Source organism: Pipra filicauda, unplaced genomic scaffold (genome assembly GCF_003945595.2).
Source record: "Pipra filicauda isolate LSUMZ 115617 unplaced genomic scaffold, ASM394559v2 scaffold15_size4787011_pilon, whole genome shotgun sequence".
NCBI classification, from domain to species: domain Eukaryota; kingdom Metazoa; phylum Chordata; class Aves; order Passeriformes; family Pipridae; genus Pipra; species Pipra filicauda.
This window is the reverse complement of record NW_024104096.1, coordinates 3397158-3416294: the sequence shown is the minus strand read 5'-3', so window position 1 is coordinate 3416294 and position 19137 is coordinate 3397158. Positions and strand designations below refer to the sequence as shown.

The window sequence follows — 19137 nt, the reverse complement described above, 5'->3', positions numbered from 1 at the left end:
AGCAAACTGCGCTATGTTGTTCTAAGTCGGGTACAGCAAAGTCCTTGTCTCTGTGTGTAGCGTGTAACAGAGGCACTCTGGACAAAACTGGCCGAGCCTTAGTGCCAGGAAGGTGCCGTGGTGCGATGCCTCCTCTAGTCTCTGCGGCCCAGGAGCAGTGACCCTCCGCAGCTCTCAGGCCGGAGCAACGAGCTGGCTCATAGGCGCGGCCGCATGGCCTGAGGTTAGTGTTTCCATAATAATATAAAAATTAATATTTTCATAAGCGGGAGTTACAGCTTCGCATCACTGCGGGTGTCTGGGGTGCCCCAGGGGGGAGGCAGCATCCCCGTGCGGTCTGTATTCCAACACACCCGACGGAGCCGCCGCCGGCCGGGGCGCACAGGATGATGCTCCCGGGAAACGCTCTGGAGCGGCTGCAGTTGGCGGGCACGTTTTAATGACCTAGGGCTTTAATGCGGCTCAGGGAGGATCACTGTCATCGCTCCCACTTAAAACAATTATAACTGGAACTCTTCTTAGGTAAGATTTAGTATTGCCGAGTCGGCTCCTATTCTGTGTGCCAGTTTATCTTTGCCTGTGCTATTTCAGTCGAACTCGTGCGTTGTAGGAGGAAAAAGGTTATGTGGTGTACTATGCTTTTGCAGGTTCCCCTTAAACACTTTTAACTGTTTCCATGCCTTCCATGCCTTCCTGTGAGCGTGACACTAAATAACTTGGTTTGTTTGGTTGGTTGGTTTTTTAGGTTTTTGTTGTTGTTTGGGTTTTTGTTTGGTTTGGGGTTTTTTTTTTCATGAAATAACTGGCTTTGTTGTGAAAAGGGGTTCCCATAAGGGCAGCATTCTGGCCATCCTGCTGCTGGAAAGTGTGCTAGCATTGCCTGAAATCTAGATAGGTCAGGAAAATGCAAGATTATGAATGTCAGTGAGGAATCACAGTCTTGTTTGGCAGGGTCACAGGCAGAAGTGCCGGGTTATAAACGTAAACGGCTGAGCACCTACTGTTTATCCCTCGCTCACCTTTTTATAAGCGCTGGGGGTGGAAGGGGAGCAAAGGTTGTGCTATAAATAAAAGCTCTTCAGTGTGATTTACGTGCTCAGTGAGTTGCCTGTGCGTTGGCTGCGAGCGACGGCATCTCCTTTTCCGAGGCTGCTCCCCCATCTAGCGGCGGGTGAGAGGAGTGGAGCTGCTGGCGCCTCAGTGCCCCCCTTGGAGGTTGCTGGCACATCATTTACACGTATACTTGAACAAAAGCAAGTGCAGCCCATCAAAGTTTGAGTGTATCAAGGCCAATCAATAAAAGACATATTTACTTTTTCTTCAGATGTTCATAAAATTTTTAATAGAGAAGACTGGCATTTAAGGCAGGGAAGCCGCCTTGTCTGCTGGGAGCTTTGTAGGTATGAGGTAGTTTTGTGTCAAACAAGAGATGAGGCTGGCCCAAACAAGTAGGACTAACTCTGGAAACAAAAATTCAATTGCTCTTGTAGATCACTCGGTAATAAAGGTGTCATTGTCAGTGCTATATTTACATTGTCCCTTTAAAACATTATTTCTCTAAAAGCTCACAAGTTCCCAAATTGATCTAATTACCCATATCTTTGATCTGAAAACTTTTAAATTTCTTTTCTGTTGCTTAATCTGTATAAAGCCTGTCTTGATGCATCTTTGTTTTCATAGCAAGATTCTGTAACTAAATACTAATAATTCTGTTTGGCAGTAGTTTTGTTAATAGGAAAAATGAGCCATTGGCTCCTGTGCAATGATACCAAGAGCATGGTTGGGTTACTGGTAACCTTCTAAGTAAAAAAGCTCCTATTGAAATGCTCCTTGCCATTGGAATAGCCCACAGACTGTTTTAGTTGTAGTGTCCAGGCAAGTGTACTAGATCTTTTAGGATTAAGTTGGTGAAATACATTATATATATATCTATAAGAACTTCAGCCCTTGTCATGAATGTTTAGTAGGAAAAAGCATAGCAGAAAAGCTCTTGTATTTGTGAATTCTGGAGCTTGTTACCAGAGTCTTTGTATCTGTAAAATTGTCAGTTGGGCAAAGATTATTAACTTAAACTAATATAGTGAAAACTATAAAATTTCATTATACTTGTGTACTTATCTCTTTTCTTATCTAGACATGAAGTCTATCAGCATAAGTGCCAGCACAGGTGTGTATAGCCCGGCCCTGTGCTCTCGTGTATTTTCATTGAGATTCTGTATCTAGTTCCAGAGAGGTTCTTTAAACATTGCTGCCTCCTGACATTTTCAATGCTGTGATTAATAATAAATCTTTTTATTATTATTACAAGTTTGTCAATCTAAAAGACTGCTGACATCGATCACAGTAAGGTGACAAACCTTGTTTCTAAGCTTTGTGGTTGAAAGCATTCACAAGCTAACATCCCTGAGAGACTGAAATCCACTCTTTGTCCTTCCACCATTTATCAACTTATATGTTTGACAGCTCTGTTGCCTCTGAACAGTCAGTATTGTTCCTGTCCATACGACTGTTTTCATGCTTTAGGGGGACATATGTGTATTTTATGGCTAGAATATGACTGTAAAAATAAAAATGGTTCCAAATTTTTTACAGTAAAGCTAGTAGCTTATATAATTTTCCCCCTGAATGTTCTAAAAGCCCTTTTAATGTAGTTTTAAGGTTGAGTCGAGTTGATCATCAGAAAACATTTCTGTAGCCTGGTTTCAGCTACAGAATGTAATAAATTTCTTTGATTTGTCTCCCCAGGTAATAACCAAAAGAACTCTTACTACTGTATCTATTCAAACAAGCCCATTGTAAACAGAGGATACGGTCAATATAAGACACATGTGTCCTTAGATGGCAAAAGATTTAATATGAAAGATAAACCTAATTGCAGTTATTTTAGATGAAATCGGATTGTTCTGGAAAAAGATTTCAAATTGATCTGTTTATGTCTAGTTTGACATGAAATTAGCAATTGGTTGTTCTTATAGAGGATACATAAAAATGTGATGTCCAAATACACCTGATCCCAAATGCAAGGTCTCTAAGGGAAATGAAACAGCCAAACTTAGATTCGGTCTCTCCAGCAATCTTCTATAAAACTGAATACTTTATTGTGCTCAGTCTTCATGTGATAGATTCAATGAGAATTTTACCCACATTTTTGAGGGATTCTTCCACCTCAATTTCCACGTCCCATACCCCACTTGACACTCAAAGCTAAACCAAACACCCAAGGCAAGGATGGTTAGGACATATTCTGTGAAGAAGCAGAATTGCAAAGTGACAGCTAAGATCCTTCCAGAAATCAAGCAGAATCTGTTAACCACTTAAGGAGGTAAAATTGTCTTCCCACTTGAGTGCTGGCACTTGAATTCTGATGCTGATTTAAGTCAGATAGTTTCTCTCATTTTTCTGAAAGATTATCACTTGGAATAATTTCTGAGACAAATCAATTCAATTTTGAATGGCAGCTACTTAAAGCCTCTCGCTGTCCTGCAAGGTTGGCTCAGAGCAAAATTTGACTGAGGTGGTCACGGGTACCTGTTCGAGGCAGTTCTTCATGGGGCTGCTGTTAATAACGTGTAAGCGTGTTTAAAAATAAAAAAGTTACCCAACCACACAAATTTGCAATATGTCAGACTTTGCAGGTGCATTTGAAGATGAAGGAGTTGGAACATTAGTGAAGATTTTTTGTCCTTGGTGCTGACGTGCTGTAGTAATGCCAAGTACATGCTGTGATCTTCATGGAACAGCTGCAATTTCAACAGCTGTAGTGATGTTCTGATTTATGTCACTTGGTGATGCTTTGTTTTAACTTAGGCTAAAGAAAACAACAAGGCAAGAAAATCTAGGGAAGAATTAATAAGTGGTAGGTAATTTTTAACTACTACTGTTGATGTTCTGAATTTACTGGACTTCGAACATCTGAGCTGTAACTAGCAGAAATACTTTGCTTCATTTCTAATAAACATGAAACTGCTCGAGGATGTGTAAATGTCTTCATCTGGTTTTCTGGAATTGTACTGTCACCAAACAGGCATCAGATCCTACAATGCATCAGTCAGTGACTGGCAAAGCCTGGTGTTTGCCTGTGATTTTCGACTTCTTTCGTGATTGCCTCCTTATGATAATACTGTGCTTTGGAAGATTTTATCACACCCAGAGGCCTCTAGCTCAAACCATACTGAGGTAATTCATGCCTAGGATGCCAAGTCATAGCATTACATACAAACCACTTTCCAGTTACTTGGTAGAAAAATAACATTTCCACTATCCAATGGGGGATAATAATTTTACTCTCTTGCCAGTTGCACATGTTATTCATTGCAATTATTTTGCCCAGTGGGACATGGAAGAAATTAATTTGATTCTAGTCCTTTCTGGAATACTATTTTGTTAAAAGTCACTGAAAGGGTTGCTCAAAACTCTTTATAGTTATTCGTCTACCATTAAGAGGTTTGTCTTTAATTCTTAATTCAAAAATCCAGACAATTTTTTCTCATAGTACCCATTTCTTAAAGCCACTTTTTAAAAAGATGGGTAAATTGTGTAACACTATTTCTAAACTTCCCTGTAATGTCTGTACTTTCATGTAGTCATCTCAGTCACTGAGCATGTTCATTGATTTCATAATAAAACAGGGAACCTGAGATTAGATGATTTCCCAAAATATCTTCCAATTTCGTTGGGAGAGCCCAAAGCAACTATTTTATCTCTGTTTGAATTGTTCTGAAAAATTCAGCTGGATGAGGTTTAACAGTATCTAATGCCATTCACTGTTGTGCTTCACTACTCATACCAGTAGCGTAATTTCATAATATTTCACTTCACTTTCCCGTCCTGCAATCAGGTTTATTACTTTTCACTCCATCTTCTGAAGACACAGAGGACAGTTTGTTCCCTTATCTGCTGCAGCCTTTTCCCCTTTGAAGAAAATGTCCCTTGTAGATTTTACTTCTCTGGATAAAATAAACCAAATATTTTCAATCTTTTCTCCTTGTCTGTTTTGAACCATTGATTATTATTGTTGCATTCTCAAGAAGAATGACACTCAAAACAAGACACAGCTGAGTGTCTTCCTAGTTTTACAAACTGTGATCTGGTGTATGTGTCAGTATATTTACATTTTTTAATTCAATACTGTTAACTTAAATCCAGCCTGTTGTCTGCTATGCCTTCTGGATCTGTTTTAAGACTAGTCACCATTCATCTACTTCTGTGTGTTTTCGTTATTCCTGTTTGTCTTTGTTAGCTTGTTCATCTTTTATAACTCTGGATTGCTAAATTCCCTCTGAATTCAGTTTGGATGCTGGGATACTCACAGTCCTTTCCAGCTTCAAAGATCCTCAGCGTATCCTACCAGACAGATGCAGCCTAAATCTGAATGAGTCAACTTGCTGGCTGCAGCTATAGAACAGGACACAGGAATTGAGCATTCTGCTCATGTGTGCACGTGTTCTCATGCTTGACCTGTGTGTCTACATCCCATTTCACTGCTCATGAAGTACATAGTACTTGTTCCTTCAACTTCGTGCATTTCCACTACTTAAAGTTCCACTTTCTTCACTTGCCAAAAGATTAAACAACACAACCCAGATTCTGCTCAGATTGCTCCTTTGTATACTGCATGAGATGTGATGGATTTGGAAAGGTTATGCCAGATGAAGTTTGAACCCAGATTTGTTCTTTAATAAATATGTTTTTTTCCAAGTATGTCACTTTTTTTTACTTCAGCTTGAGATGGATGTATCTGAAACTTGAAATTACAAGACTGATGAATGCAGAAAGGTTTGATTCTCTTTTCACAGATAAATTCTGTACTCATTTGCCCTAAAGCAAGAGCTGTGGTTAAGTGTCAGAAGTGAGCCAAAGGCTTGGTGATCAAATAGTCATATTGGGTTTTTTTAGTTCGGGTTTCAATAGGCACGAATAAAATCTTCTCATGTATACAATTCCACATGGAAGTGGTGTAGCATATGCAATAAATAGGTGACTATGTATCATGTTTCCCCATACCTTAGTTTATTTAACACAGATTTTATTTTGAAGTGCTTTGACTCACATTTTAGTTTCACTTCCATGAAGAAAGCTTCAGCTATATAAGGTCAAGTGGTCTGTCCATTCAGGATGCATCACTTCCTTCTAAGAGCTGACAGATTAAATGAGCTTCCTATGCTTTGGACACATCAGATACTGCTTTATTCTCATTGCTTAATATCTTTCTTCTGTGGAAGTATTGAAGATAAGTAGGAACAGCAGTTTTGGTCATGCTTTTAAGGCTTTTGAGAGCATGATCTCTCCACTTTGGCTGATGCCAACCTCTCAGCTGTTTCTAAATACTTCTATTCTACTCCTTTCTGTTGCCTGCCACATACCTGAAATCAAGGAATTATATACTTAAGCAAGAGTAGCTTTATGATGTCAAAATTTGTATGGCATGCATGTTAGTAACCACCAGATATCTAATATCTTCCAAAAACATCCTCTCTGTGGTATTCATCTTGTGATGTTTGCCAAACTGCATGCACAGTTCTCTAGGCTGTTACTCTTCGCCTTCACCAGCACCTCAACCTGGATCTACATCTGCTCACTCTCTGTAAGAGGGAAAGAAAATGTTTCCTGTGGATTCTGTTGCAGGAAGAGGAAGTTTTGCAAAACTGTGCTCTCATCTTCTGCCCTTCATTTTCCCAGGGTCTGATAATTAGCCAACCAGATGATATTGTAACTCTGGGGTCAAAGTCATGCAGGGAACATTGAAAGAGAGTATATAAAGTTATATATAGCAGCCAGGGCAGAGATGTATGTATACTGCGTGTTTAAAGACTTAATTTTTGTTGGGGCAGTTTATCCAACATAAATTAAAGAACAAATAATATTGCACACCCAAACAGCATCAAAATGTCCTCTGCTTTCAAGATTCTGTCTTTATTCATAATTTCTCCAGAGCTTCCTAGAATTAAAATTAAAGAGACATAAATACAAGTTTTGTTTATTACTCCTTTTTCATTCTTACTTATAGTCATAATGATGGGAATAAGTTGAAACTGAAATTGTATTGACTTTATACATAGAAAAAGCCCAGAGAAGTCAATGGCAAATATGCTGCTCATTGCAATGAAAATCACATGCAATTACCCTGAGGATATCTATATTCTCCACTTGTTGGAGATTTGTTGATTATAGTACTTTGATAACTGTTTAAATGGAATACAGAGGTGAGAAAGTTGTAGCATGCCAAAAGACATGCTTAAAACATAGTGTATTTTTGTATAAAACTTTATTATCATGGCTCACTTTGTGTCTGAACCGTTCTCTGCCAACTCTGGTCAGGCTGTCCTGTTATTTGCTGTCTAGAGAAGCAGTGAAGAGGTGCCTTCTTTCTCTTCTTGCAGTCTCTCACAGGACATCTCCAACTCCTTGTCTAGAAACAATGCAATTTTAACTAACTCCCTGCACAGACTTTAATCAGCAGTGCACAAGCAGCACACCTGTGCCAGCTAACTCTACAGCACACAGTGGTTACCTCTGCTACCCTATTTCTGTTGGCAGAACACAACCAGCAGTTGTGTTGCCCAACAATTCGCAATCCCCCTGTCAGTAATCATTTCGGGTTTCAGTGGTGCTCGGTGTCCCTGCACAGGACTGGGGTGGCAGGGCCTTAGTCACAGTACAGCACATGGCTGCCAACTCCCCCTCCCCCTGACAACTCAGACCCAGGCAGTTAGTGGGAAAACAGAAGTACCATCACCCAGAAAGGGTATGGACTTGACAACAACAGAGCTAGAAATAGGGCAGATGGGACCTGCTCCAGTCTTGAGTCTAAAGGACAAGACTTCATTAGGATTCTTATTCCTATCATTCCCTCACCAGTGTGCAAAATTCAAGTACCCAGGCTGCAATAAACTACAAGATGTACTATTTACTAATACCCCTGTGCTTTTTGGAAAGATAATTTAGCTTATGCATATCAAATAGCTTAATAATCAATAAGCTCAAACACTTACGCTTTACCAAGGAACTTCAGTAATAAAGCAATAATGGCAGTTCTGAGTCATACCCTTCTCCTTTCAACAGAGGAAGAACAGACACATAAGAACAAGGTTTTTTTAATAAAATTTTACAATCCATAATACAAACAATAAGTTAAACACAGTAAAAATAATTAAATAAAGTGTGAGGTTCCAGCCCTCATACAAATAATGCAAATCTATAAAAAATTCAGATCTATAAAACAAAGACAAGTTTAAAAATAAAACCAAGCATAAGTTGAGGGGGAGGGACTAATTTCCATATAATATCAGTTAAATCAATGGAAATAAATTTCTCACTTTTGACACCTGCAGCATTCAATGAGTCCCAAGTCCTTAAACCTTTTCCTCATTACATATTACATGTAGAGGTTACATAGCCACATGTTCCAAGGGACCCAGACACCTACAGATGTGACCTAGAAGTCCAGCAACTTTCCAATACGCCTTCTTACAGCACAGTTCTTAAGTGGAATACATTAAGACTTTGTAATACTGACACAGCTACTACATTTTTTTTTTTCCACTTTTTGATGCAAAGTCTGATCACTCTCTCAGTACTGGTCTTAACTGGTTAGGTTTGTAGCACTTGAGTCTTAGTATTATTCAGTATAACAAGGAGAGATTTTAGTCTCAGGTCATGTATAAAATGAATACTGAAGTTAAAACTGTACCAATATTTCCAGACCAAATGCTGGCTCATAAATGAAGTGGACAGATAACTTGTTATGCATAGTATCGTGCATGGGAATACTCATTTAAATGTTAAATATTCTAGCTTCCCACTGAGTGGTTTTCAGGTAATTCAGAGTAGTAAGATAATATATCAACCATCTCTCTGCCTCATGCCTCAGGAACACTGATGTGAGTGGCAGACCACACAAGCATTTAAAATGAAAGCCTCTTATGACATTCAGGTCTTTACTGTCCTGGTGTCAGTACAGGCTGAATCTTGTTCATTTCACTCCAGCTGTAGAAAAAAGGTCACTTTGGTTCAGGAAGAAAATTACTCTTGGCAAGCACCCCATTCATCTTGGAGTCGATCCAGTTAAGGTATCGAGTTACTCTGGTGTAAACACCAGGCTTGTTTTCCTTTGCACAGCCATCTCCCCAGCTGACAATCCCATAAACCATCATCCTGCCATTGTGTTCACAGACCATGGGGCCACCGGAATCTCCCTGACAACAGAAAGAGAACAGATTAGGCCATTTTCTGCAGATGGAGCCTTTATAACAGAGAGAATGTGGTTATTGCTTTTCTAGAGTTAAATACAGTAGTAAATACCCTCAGGCTAAAACTTTGATCTTTGAGAACATTAATTAGATGGGACAGAAGGTTTGGCATCTGTTGTGACTTGAACAGTCTCCATAGGTAAGGAGTTCTCTTGTTCCCCATACCAGGATACAGAGAGAATAGTTAGCTTGCAAACAACCCTTCATCCTAAGTTTATAATCACAGATATTAGAACCAGCAGGCCCAATTCTTCACAGAATCAATTGTCTTCCCATCCATAAGGTACTTTGGAGGTACACTTGAGGACACTTGTTCTGTTTAGTGACTCCTCTGGCCACTCTGCCCTGTGAGGGTGCAGAGAAGTAAATCTAGTTTTGAGGAACCTGGGGGATATCATTGTCTCCCTGTAATTTACCTCTTATCTCTTGCAAAGCTATAATTAAAGTGCAAGCCGAGATTAGAACAGTTGCTGTATTCCTCTGATGCCTATCTATCAGCCTTTACTTGAATACACTGTAAATAAGGTAAATAAGGTCTTGAGGAAAAAAATTACTAAAATACTGTACTTCTGGCACTTCCAAAAGAAGGTGTGGAGGGAGGCAACACCTAACTCTAGGTTACAACCTTATTCCATATATTTGGCCACACTATAGATCAACACGAACTGGATATACTGAATTCCTGCTATATAAAGAGAGACTCTTGTGACTAGTAAAATTACAAGACATCACCAGCTGAACCATATAATGTACGTGCATTTAAAATTCTTTAGAAGATAAACCAGTTTTACCTTGCATGCATCAGTCTGCCATGTGGGATCTCCAGCACAGACCATGTTGTCAGTAACTCTGATGTTGTCATAGTATTCAGATTTGCATTTTCTCTGCGATATTAAGTTCACAGTGGCTGACATCAGTCTTTGAGCATAGAAGATGTCATCTGCAAACAAAAGAATATTTCACTATTTTCACCATCCAAGACAAAAAAAACTCCAAAAAAACCACAAAAAAAGGAAAACCCCCATATAACACAATTTTAGCACTTGAAATTAGCATAAGCATTCCAGTTCTGCATTGAGGTTCTTATTTCCAGCTTATGCAGTATTAGTTTGCTTTTACTGTTAAGATATTAAGTTTCAGAGAGAAGAACAAGTATTCCAAATGCAAAATATAAATTTTCCTTTTTAGAGAGAAAGTTTGATGGTTTTTGAAGGATATTCTGCACAAATGCGATCCTTTGCTAATACTCTCACATGGCTGTAATTTTTTTTCTATCCCTCACCACATCAGGAATGAAAAAAATTGTGGCTTACTCTGTATGGTTGATAAGTGTGAGAAGCATCAAATAAGAAAATGCCATGGACAACTAGAGAAGATGCCAGCAAAAATCATCTTTGAGAGATGCATATGGAGTACATAGAATAGAAACTTTTTTTAATACTTCACAGATCATGGTGTGAAAAACATCAAGTTCCCACACTGTGGAAGTACAACTTTGGAAAGGAAAATCATTCACTTACAAAAATCTTGTTTTCCATAGCCAGCTATTTCACAAGGGGTATTGTCTTGTAAGTAAAGGTTTCTCTCTGGCAGGCAGACCGTTCTGACATATTTGGATTCTACTGCACACTGTCCAGAAGTTGTCCTTATCCTTATCAAAGCTACGAAACAAGTCAGAGAAGATACAGTTAGATCTGTAAAGCAAGTTTTTCCCCTCAAGTTCTCCAACAATAAGACTATTTGGAATAGTTGCAATTATATTTAAATTTTGGTTACATATAGTTCCCCTCTTTACTTTTGGAATGACAGTGATTATTTGCTAAAAAAATTAAATTCCCCAGCACTAAAATTGGCAAGTGTTCCAACTTGAACTTCCTTCCTGGAAGGATAGGGGCTGGTAGCTCAGAGAAGACAGACTTCTGCAAGTGTATCTTTAGATGTTTTAAAACCTCGACTTCCTGACTGCTACTTTAGCAGCAGGAACCTGGAAGGGGTGGTAGAGTTCTAAGCGTCAAGTGCAAGAGTGGCAACTCTGTTCTGTGCAAGTTGCAAAAACTCATCTGACTTTGTTGCTCTAGGAATAGGCTTGGGAAATCCAGAGACTTAAAAAAGTCAGGATTAATTCAGGATAACCTTCAGCTCATGTGGTGCCTGATATGGCATTCCCATACTACATGATGGAATCTACCAGCATGCATTTTTTTGTCATTTGCTATGCATAGTAGGATCTCTGTAGACACAGAATAAGCTGATAGAAATTGAATGCTGCCAACAGTGCTTATGGAAAAGCCCTGTCTTGCACAGGTCCAGGGATAAGATAGGCTTATAGTTGACTGTCTGCCAGGTAATACATCTGATATGTGCCACAAACCAAATTTATGCAAGTGGAAAAACCTGTGCTCAGCACAGGCCTAGTTTTCAGGCTATTCCTGTTCCCTTCATCTAGAAACACCTAATTCCTGTTCCCTTTCATCTCTTCTCTGGTTCTACTTCTTTTAGAAGATGTATGCCACAATTACATAGCCTTCATCTATGCTCAAAGTTTATAGGCTCATATTAAGATGACACTTACCGATATCATTCTCATTGCCACCTGTGTCATCTGTAAAATCAGGATGAGAGATGATGTCATCAACCATGAATACTTGTTCCTTATCATCAGTAACATTCAGTATGGACTTTCCAAGGTAGACTTTGTAGACAGATTTGTTTAGCTGTCTTCTTGACCTGAGAGAGTAAAGAGATTGTTGAAGAGTACTGATTTCTGAAAGTGAGGTCAGCAGTTCAGATCCACTCCCACTTCTGTTTCATGTTTATTTTGATGTTAAGAAAAAACAAAATTTAGTCAGCTTTGAAAGTTTATCCAGTATTCTAAAGGAAAGCATTCTGATTTTCCATTTGAAGAGATTGATTTAGGTGTTCAGACATTTTGAAATGCACACCTATCTAGTTGCTACTAGTGCAAGCTGTTAGCATTAAGAATCCTCTGAAGGATGCCAAAAGGATCAGCTTTCCACAGGAAAACCAATAAAAAATACCTGTAGATGTATTCTTCATACAGCTCATAACCATCAGTACAATTACTGAGTTTTGGGAACAGCTACAGTAAAAATGAAACCCTGGCTCCAGTACAGGCTAAGTTGTTTAAATGGCATCATCCACCAAACAGTTCACATCTTGTTAGCTCATTCTGCTGGATGTGGGCTCCCAGAGGCTTAATATTTCTGGCTGCTCTTCTTGTTTTGTTCGATCAACAGAACATTCTTACTGTGGTACATTTGGAAGGGTTGCTCAGTGAGCAGCACACGAAGAAATCGGTTGCAAATAGAAGCACATGGGACTGTAAACTTACGGATTGTGAAAGCAGTGTGCTGCCGTCAGCACCCAGCAGGGGTCGATGAGGCTGCCACCGCACAGGAAGTGGTCCGTGCCCCTTATGTTTTGGAAGATACCAGCTATCCAAGGCTGAGACTCAACCTCTGCCTGCCTTCCACCAACAATCTTGAAGTTCTTGCTCATGCTTCTTTGACCACATGAAGGCCCTATGAGAGGACAAATTTTGTTCAGATGTTCTTACAACTAAACATTAACCTTGTGCTATTAAAAATTAAAAAAATTAAAAAAACACAGGTGTCTTGAAACTGATGTTACTTACCACATTTCTTTATGTTACAGGATATTTCTTTAATGGCACGTCCCTTTTTGGTGTAACACCAGGGCTGGTTCCTCCCATTTGGGTTTCTAAAAGACAAAGAAAGTGTTCTTTTCATAAAAACAGTTTTTAAAAATAATAATATCTTAATATGAAGCATCCTGAAAAAAACCAAATGTTTTGTCACAAGATACGCCAGAGAAAATAACTCGCAGCTGACTATTACTCTTATATACTGTAAATTTTGCAGTACAATCAGCTTCAGTGAAGAACTCTACAGACACTTCAGAGAGTCACATTCCAAACATTTTTAGTCAAAAATCATCTCTGTAATATTGTTATTTTTAAAAAACATGTTCCTCACTGAGCACCTCTAGGGCTGTGACAATAGAAGTCCTCCCAGTGAGAGTGATGCTTTTCATACCTGCAGTAGCTGTGTTTGCCCAGTCCAAGCTGCAAAGCATTCTCCAAGTAAGCATTGTAAAGACCCCTCCTGAATAGTGAGGGCGAGTTCCATGGCAGACATTCGTCTTCTGTTGCCATCCCTCTGTAGTCCTCCCCATTTTGAGTATAGCATTTGCTATCAGTCTCTGAGAAAAGAAATATTTTATTAGCAGCATGTTCTTGTTTGTAACTGTTCTGTGACAGACATGGATAAAGCCTTTTAATGAGGAAGAAGTTCTTGCAATACAATCAAAAACAGATGATGCAAAATCTAGACTGAGTATATATTTTTTATTACATTTGTCCTGTGTGAATTTGAGCATCAAGTATCTCACATTTTAAAGCATGGATATTAATTCTTTAATAGTTTCAGTGAATTTCACAATACAATTGATTCTGCTTCTGAAGACTCACAAACAAGTTCACTTTTTTCACTACAAACTAAAAAGAAAGGTTGAGGTAAGCAACGTTATTGAAGAGGCAGACAAAAAAAGGAGATCCTCACTAAATGTTGCACCAACATTTAGTTGTCTCTGCTCACTTATTCTGTTAACATAAAGTGCTAAAGACTGTCAAGCCCCATTTATGGGTAATACTTTCACTTAGCATTTCATTTTAATTATTTAACTATCTTTTTAGACCTTTTCAATCAATTTAGCTGGTATTAAGGAAGACAAATACTCTACCTAGTTCACAGTGAATCCCAGTGTATCCTTCTGGGCATACACAGCGACTAATTCCACTGAAGAGGTAATAGGTAATGCAAGTTCCTCCATTCAAACAAGAGCATTCTGTAAGTAAAAAACATTGCTAATTATAGACAAAACATTTGAATAAAGAGGTGAAATGTAATTGCAAACTAGTTTTAGGTGTTTAAGTGTCATTAAGAGCCCTCCTTCTGGTATGAAGATATAATTGCAAGATAATAAGATTTTAGGTTCCAGTAGAACAAGCAGATACTTACCCTTGTGATCTGATCTGCGTTTGTATAGCATGTTGTAGTACTTCCAGCTATAACCCTAAGGGAAAAGAAAGAAAGGCTTTTAAGGAAGCAGTTTATTTTATGTGGTGTGATTACCTTTTATGGGCCCAAGCTCTGTTCCCTACTGCATAGCTTCAACAGTTTAGGTTTTTTGCATGTAGTTACCAGCTGAACCTGCTCTGTGGAATCTGGATATGAATGAAGAGTGGAACTGTACTTGAGCAAAGCAGAATAGGGAAGGAAAAAAAAAATCCCACATCAGGCAAACAAACCCTCAGAAAAGCCCCTCCAAGTTGGTCCACTGCATCAGGGAAACATTGCAATTATTTATGCTGGAAGAACCCAGGCAGCATTTAAAGGTCAGTGTCCCTAAAACAGGGAAGGAAGCTTCTCCCACTCCACCAAGCACTGCAGCAAAGATACAACATTCACCAGCTGCCTCTGTCATTTTAGTGACCTTGGTGCTCCACATTTGGGCCATAGAATAAAAGATAGTAGATTTATACAACAATAGATTCTTGCTCTGTCTTTCAAGGCTCTGCCTCTGCTTTGCAGTCTGGATATTTCTCTCTCCATGAAATTAAATAAGATTAGGTTTTTACTGTATTTCTTCCAGAGGTCAAATGGGCTTGCTTGAGCTAAAACAAATAATGATAACAACATAGTTCCATAATGTTGGTGAATGGCTTTGCTGATAGGCACCAACTGTCATACAAGTTGATAGTCAAAAATACTCAAATTAGTATCTATTATTCCTTTTTTAGCATCACACTTTCAAGTAGGGGAGGGGAAAATTTAGCTAAGGCCCAATATCCACCTCCAGAAAAGACCAGCAAGATCTTGGTGCTCAGTGTCCATATCTAAATTGCTTTAAGAGAAAAATAGAAAAGCTAGATTTCTTGATTATTGAATGCCTTCACTATCTGAATGCTATATGAATGCCTTAAGGTGGAACAGAATCGGGAGAAAAACCAAAGGACTCGAAACAGGTTTCTTTGAGGTATATGCACAGCAGGTATATATGTGCATGCAAAGGCAGTAAAATAGAATTCAAGGCAAAAGCCTGTTACAGTGTCCAAAGCAGAAAGTGTAGTCAAACCCAGAAGTGGTTCCAAGCAAACCAACCCACCATTTATTTCAAAACTTACAGAATCTGGTCCCATGACAAGGGCTACTATGAGAAAGATGAGTAACTTCATGTTGTTAACTTCTCACTTTGTGCCTCTTCTATCTGTATTATTTGATTCTGAAAATAAAAGAGGAACTTCATGTCATGCTATAGCTTGCAATGTCAGCTTTCTTGCTTCTGTTGTCCTCAGCTGGTTTCATAATAAGTCACAACACAATGAAGACACTAGCATTAACTTGCTGTGGAATATCTGCTTATTATCTCCACATATTAAATTTGAGATTATTGTTTGAAGCTTTTTTCTTGTACACTCAGCAATACAACTGATTAATGAAGCAGAGAAGGGGAAATTGGAAAAATCCATACTCAGTTTTTGCAGTGCGGACTAAAAATTGGAAGTTGGCAGATTTATTTAGCTGCTGTCCAGCTGTTTGTATGTATTTAATTGATCATTACTACCTTACAATAAAAGCACTGAACATCTAACTTCAGGGAATGAATGGGAAAGCTCCTTTTTTCAGTACCTCTGTAGTTACCTACTGCATCTTGTTGATATGTAAGCCTGGCCACCTCTCACCACTGCAAACTCTTGAAAGTCTGCTTGTGATGTTACCTCACTTATTTACGATATTAGAGGCTTACAACACGTTCTGTCTTGATTTCTTATATGCAGCTGGCTCTTGTAGCCAAGCATTATAGCAATCTTACCAAGAGGGACTGGTAGATAATTACCTTGTGACAACAATGGGGAGTACAGTAAAACAGCAATAGATCTTCTTCTCTTTTTTGAATTGCAATGCAAGTCATGGGATGATTTTTTAAAAAGCATCCTCAGTTCTAGAAAACTGTGAAACTTGAAAAGATTCCATGGGAATCTTAGTTATATTTACACTGGCAAGCACTGCAGTAGAAGAGGATGTACAGAACTAAGTTGGTGCTGAAGACTTGCTCCACACTGTACCTGCTTCAGAGGTTTCTATATTGGACTAATTCTATTCGGTCCTGCAGACTGAGTGCCTTCTAATACATTGATTGTACCTTCCAGTTTGGTTTTTCTGGGGAGAAATGGAGTGGAAGTACTCTACAGTTCATTAGGGCACACGCTAAAGTTCACACACTCTGTGGTGTGAACCAAAACATGGGGAACAGAGCTCACTGGATTCATTTGGAAAATAGACATGAAAATCAAAGTGCTAATGTAGACACACCCTTTGCTTGTAGCAGGTTTCATAATGCAAGAAGCAAAATCATGCCTCAGGTACTTGGCTGTGCATGCTTTTCAGATTCAGATGTGATTTCAGCAGATATATTTTCCCCTAAACATACTTAAGAGAATTATTTTTAGCATTTTTGGCAGCAAGTAACTTATCATTTGTCACCATAATCAGTTTCTCAGGCCCAACTTTCACATCACGAATAGCAATACTGCTGATTCCCCGTCAAAATTCTGACATACTGCAGCACGTAGAACTGACCTTCCCCGCTGCTGCAATACGGCATGACACCAGATTGTTATTCTTTTTTTAATTTAATTTAAAGAGCAGCTTCACTCTGTTCGACTCAGACCCGGCACTTGTGCCCTTAGATGACAACCGGGTTTTAGAAGCGCGGCACTTACCGGCGGCGGATCCCGTGGAGCGGCGGTGCCGATGGATGCCCACGGCGGAGCTGCAGCAGCGGCTGCCGGAGCGCCCCGGAGCGGGCTCTATAAAGGGCCGGCCCGGGACCGCCCCCGCTGCGGCCGCTCTGGGGCGGGTCCGCACCGCCCCATCTCCCGGCAGTGAGCCGATGCTGCGGCTCTCACCTCTGTAGACAAAGCTGCTGGAGTGACTCAAGGGGGAAATTTTTAATAGTGCTTTTTAGTTTCGGGGGAAGGGGGTACGGTCAGGGAGGGCAGCATTGTTCAGAGCAAGATTTCTGGAAGGAGCTCCTTGGCTTCCCCGCGGCAGCCAGCAATGCCTTAGAGGCGTTTATAAAACCAAAAGAGAAATGTGAGAGCTATGAGAAACACGAGAAACATGCCCGGAGACATGACATAGAATGATAACGTTTATGTATATACATTAGTGATAAACGTAGAATGTCAATAAGGATGCCTAGAGATACAAGCAAATGTGGTGTATTTTATTCATATGGTGCTACCCATAATGAGAGAAGCACAAGTGATTTATTAATTAATAGAGGGTTACATTCTTTCAGATGTGGGTTAAACACAGCCCGCTGGGAGGGAGTATTGGGCCAGAATGCGTGCTTGAAGCACTGGGTGTGTTTTCAGAGAGCTGTCTCCAGCAGAAACGCAGAACAATGGGGCGAACAGGGAGCATTCGTCATGCCAGCTGCAATCTATTAGGACACGGGGCTCACAGCAGGTGCTAAACTTATGTTCTCCAAAGTTACTTACAGCTCTCTTGCCCGTAGCAATCTGCTGCTCGTGAGAAACTGGTCACGGTTTTCTTATAATTTCTGTCTTCCAAAGAAGTATTCAAAGCATGTTCATTTCATAAGATGAGGATGGAAATACAAACTAGCAGACGTCTATCTAAGAAGGGATAGTCTTTCTTGGCCCAGTCAAATGTGATTTTTTCACGTTATACTGCGATGTTATAGCAATGCAGTGAATAACAGCAAACCAGTACATAATATTTGTGGGTATATTCACAGAGTTTACCTTCAGGTAGTTCGGGTGACTAAGCTGAAGTAGGTCTCCATAGGCTTTGTAGCTGATGAAGTGCAGTTTCTTCAGAGGTCAGGTCAGAGCAGGAGTTGACCTGAACTCCCCTCAAGAAAAACATTTTCATAACTGGACAATTCAGGGCTTAGGGAGACCACCCTTCTATGTTCCACATGTAATGACTGCTATGAGGATGGCTCAGCTTTCTTCTTCCCTCCCCACCTTCTATTTGTGTCAAGTCTGGGGTATAACCGTGCCTTTATCTGGGTACTGTCTGCTTACATTCTCTATTCCCTTCTGTTCAGATCTTCAGGCTCACATCAGAACAGAGCTCATGGCTGCTGAAAGCACGCTGGGTTCACTTCACTGAATGGCAGGAACTGAGTTAGGAGAAACAGTTGAAGCTTGAAGTCCAAAAGTGAACACAGGTAAGGAATAAACCTTTCTGAATTTCAGGAGAGTAATTCTTCTCTCATTCTGTGGTGGCTTAATATATCAACATCACAAGCAATTAAATCCTCTAAGAAACAGGGCAGAAAATATGAAGGTAGAATCCCCATGGCACTCTTCACTTCAGAAGAGTGGTTATCGAGTAAACTTGTCCTGGGGAATCAATTCCAGAGAGGGAGGAATAATCCACATTTTAAAAATGGTCTGTAACCTTTACTCAATTAATTTTAGTACACCAACCTTACAGATAATAAATGAAGAAATGGGTCATGGTTTGATTCAGCAGGAAAAGCAGGGAAGGGACAAGATGCAGGAAGAAGAGGGCTCCCCAGGCCTGGACAGCACCTCTCCTTTCTTCTCCTTACTCCCAAGGAAGAGGTGCTAGGCCTCAAACTCTCCTTCTGGAAGAAAAGTCAACTGTAGAGCAACCAGCTTTCCTCTTTCACATTTGTTGTTCCCTGGGAAGTGCTGTAGAATTGTGAGCAGTTATCTTCTCACTGAACCTTTGACCAAGCTGTGTAGGTGTCTCCTGTTCCTCATTTTCCCCCTAAAACCTGAAGG

The 19137-nt window shown here is 39.7% G+C and overlaps 1 protein-coding gene and 1 long non-coding RNA gene across 2 annotated transcripts in view; one reads left to right on the top strand and one right to left on the bottom strand.

The window, feature by feature from the left end:
• The window catches only part of LOC120322846, a 53542-nt gene extending 34993 nt beyond the window's left edge, over window positions 1–18549 (top strand). The window contains exon 3 of the long non-coding RNA XR_005562783.1: window positions 18432–18549. This is a non-coding gene — a long non-coding RNA (uncharacterized LOC120322846). The remainder of the gene's footprint in view (window positions 1–18431) is intronic.
• Window positions 8085–17120, bottom strand: PLAU (plasminogen activator, urokinase). Its single transcript, XM_027739896.2, has 11 exons — window positions 17074–17120; window positions 15475–15572; window positions 14309–14363; window positions 14031–14135; window positions 13325–13490; window positions 12904–12989; window positions 12601–12790; window positions 11821–11975; window positions 10769–10909; window positions 10040–10188; window positions 8085–9194 (listed from the first exon to the last, which is right to left on the bottom strand). The coding sequence occupies exons 2-11, from the start codon at window positions 15523–15525 to the stop codon at window positions 9000–9002; spliced, it is 1293 nt and encodes a 430-aa protein (XP_027595697.1). The 5' UTR covers window positions 15526–15572; window positions 17074–17120; the 3' UTR covers window positions 8085–8999.
• Window positions 18550–19137: the final 588 nt, after the last annotated feature.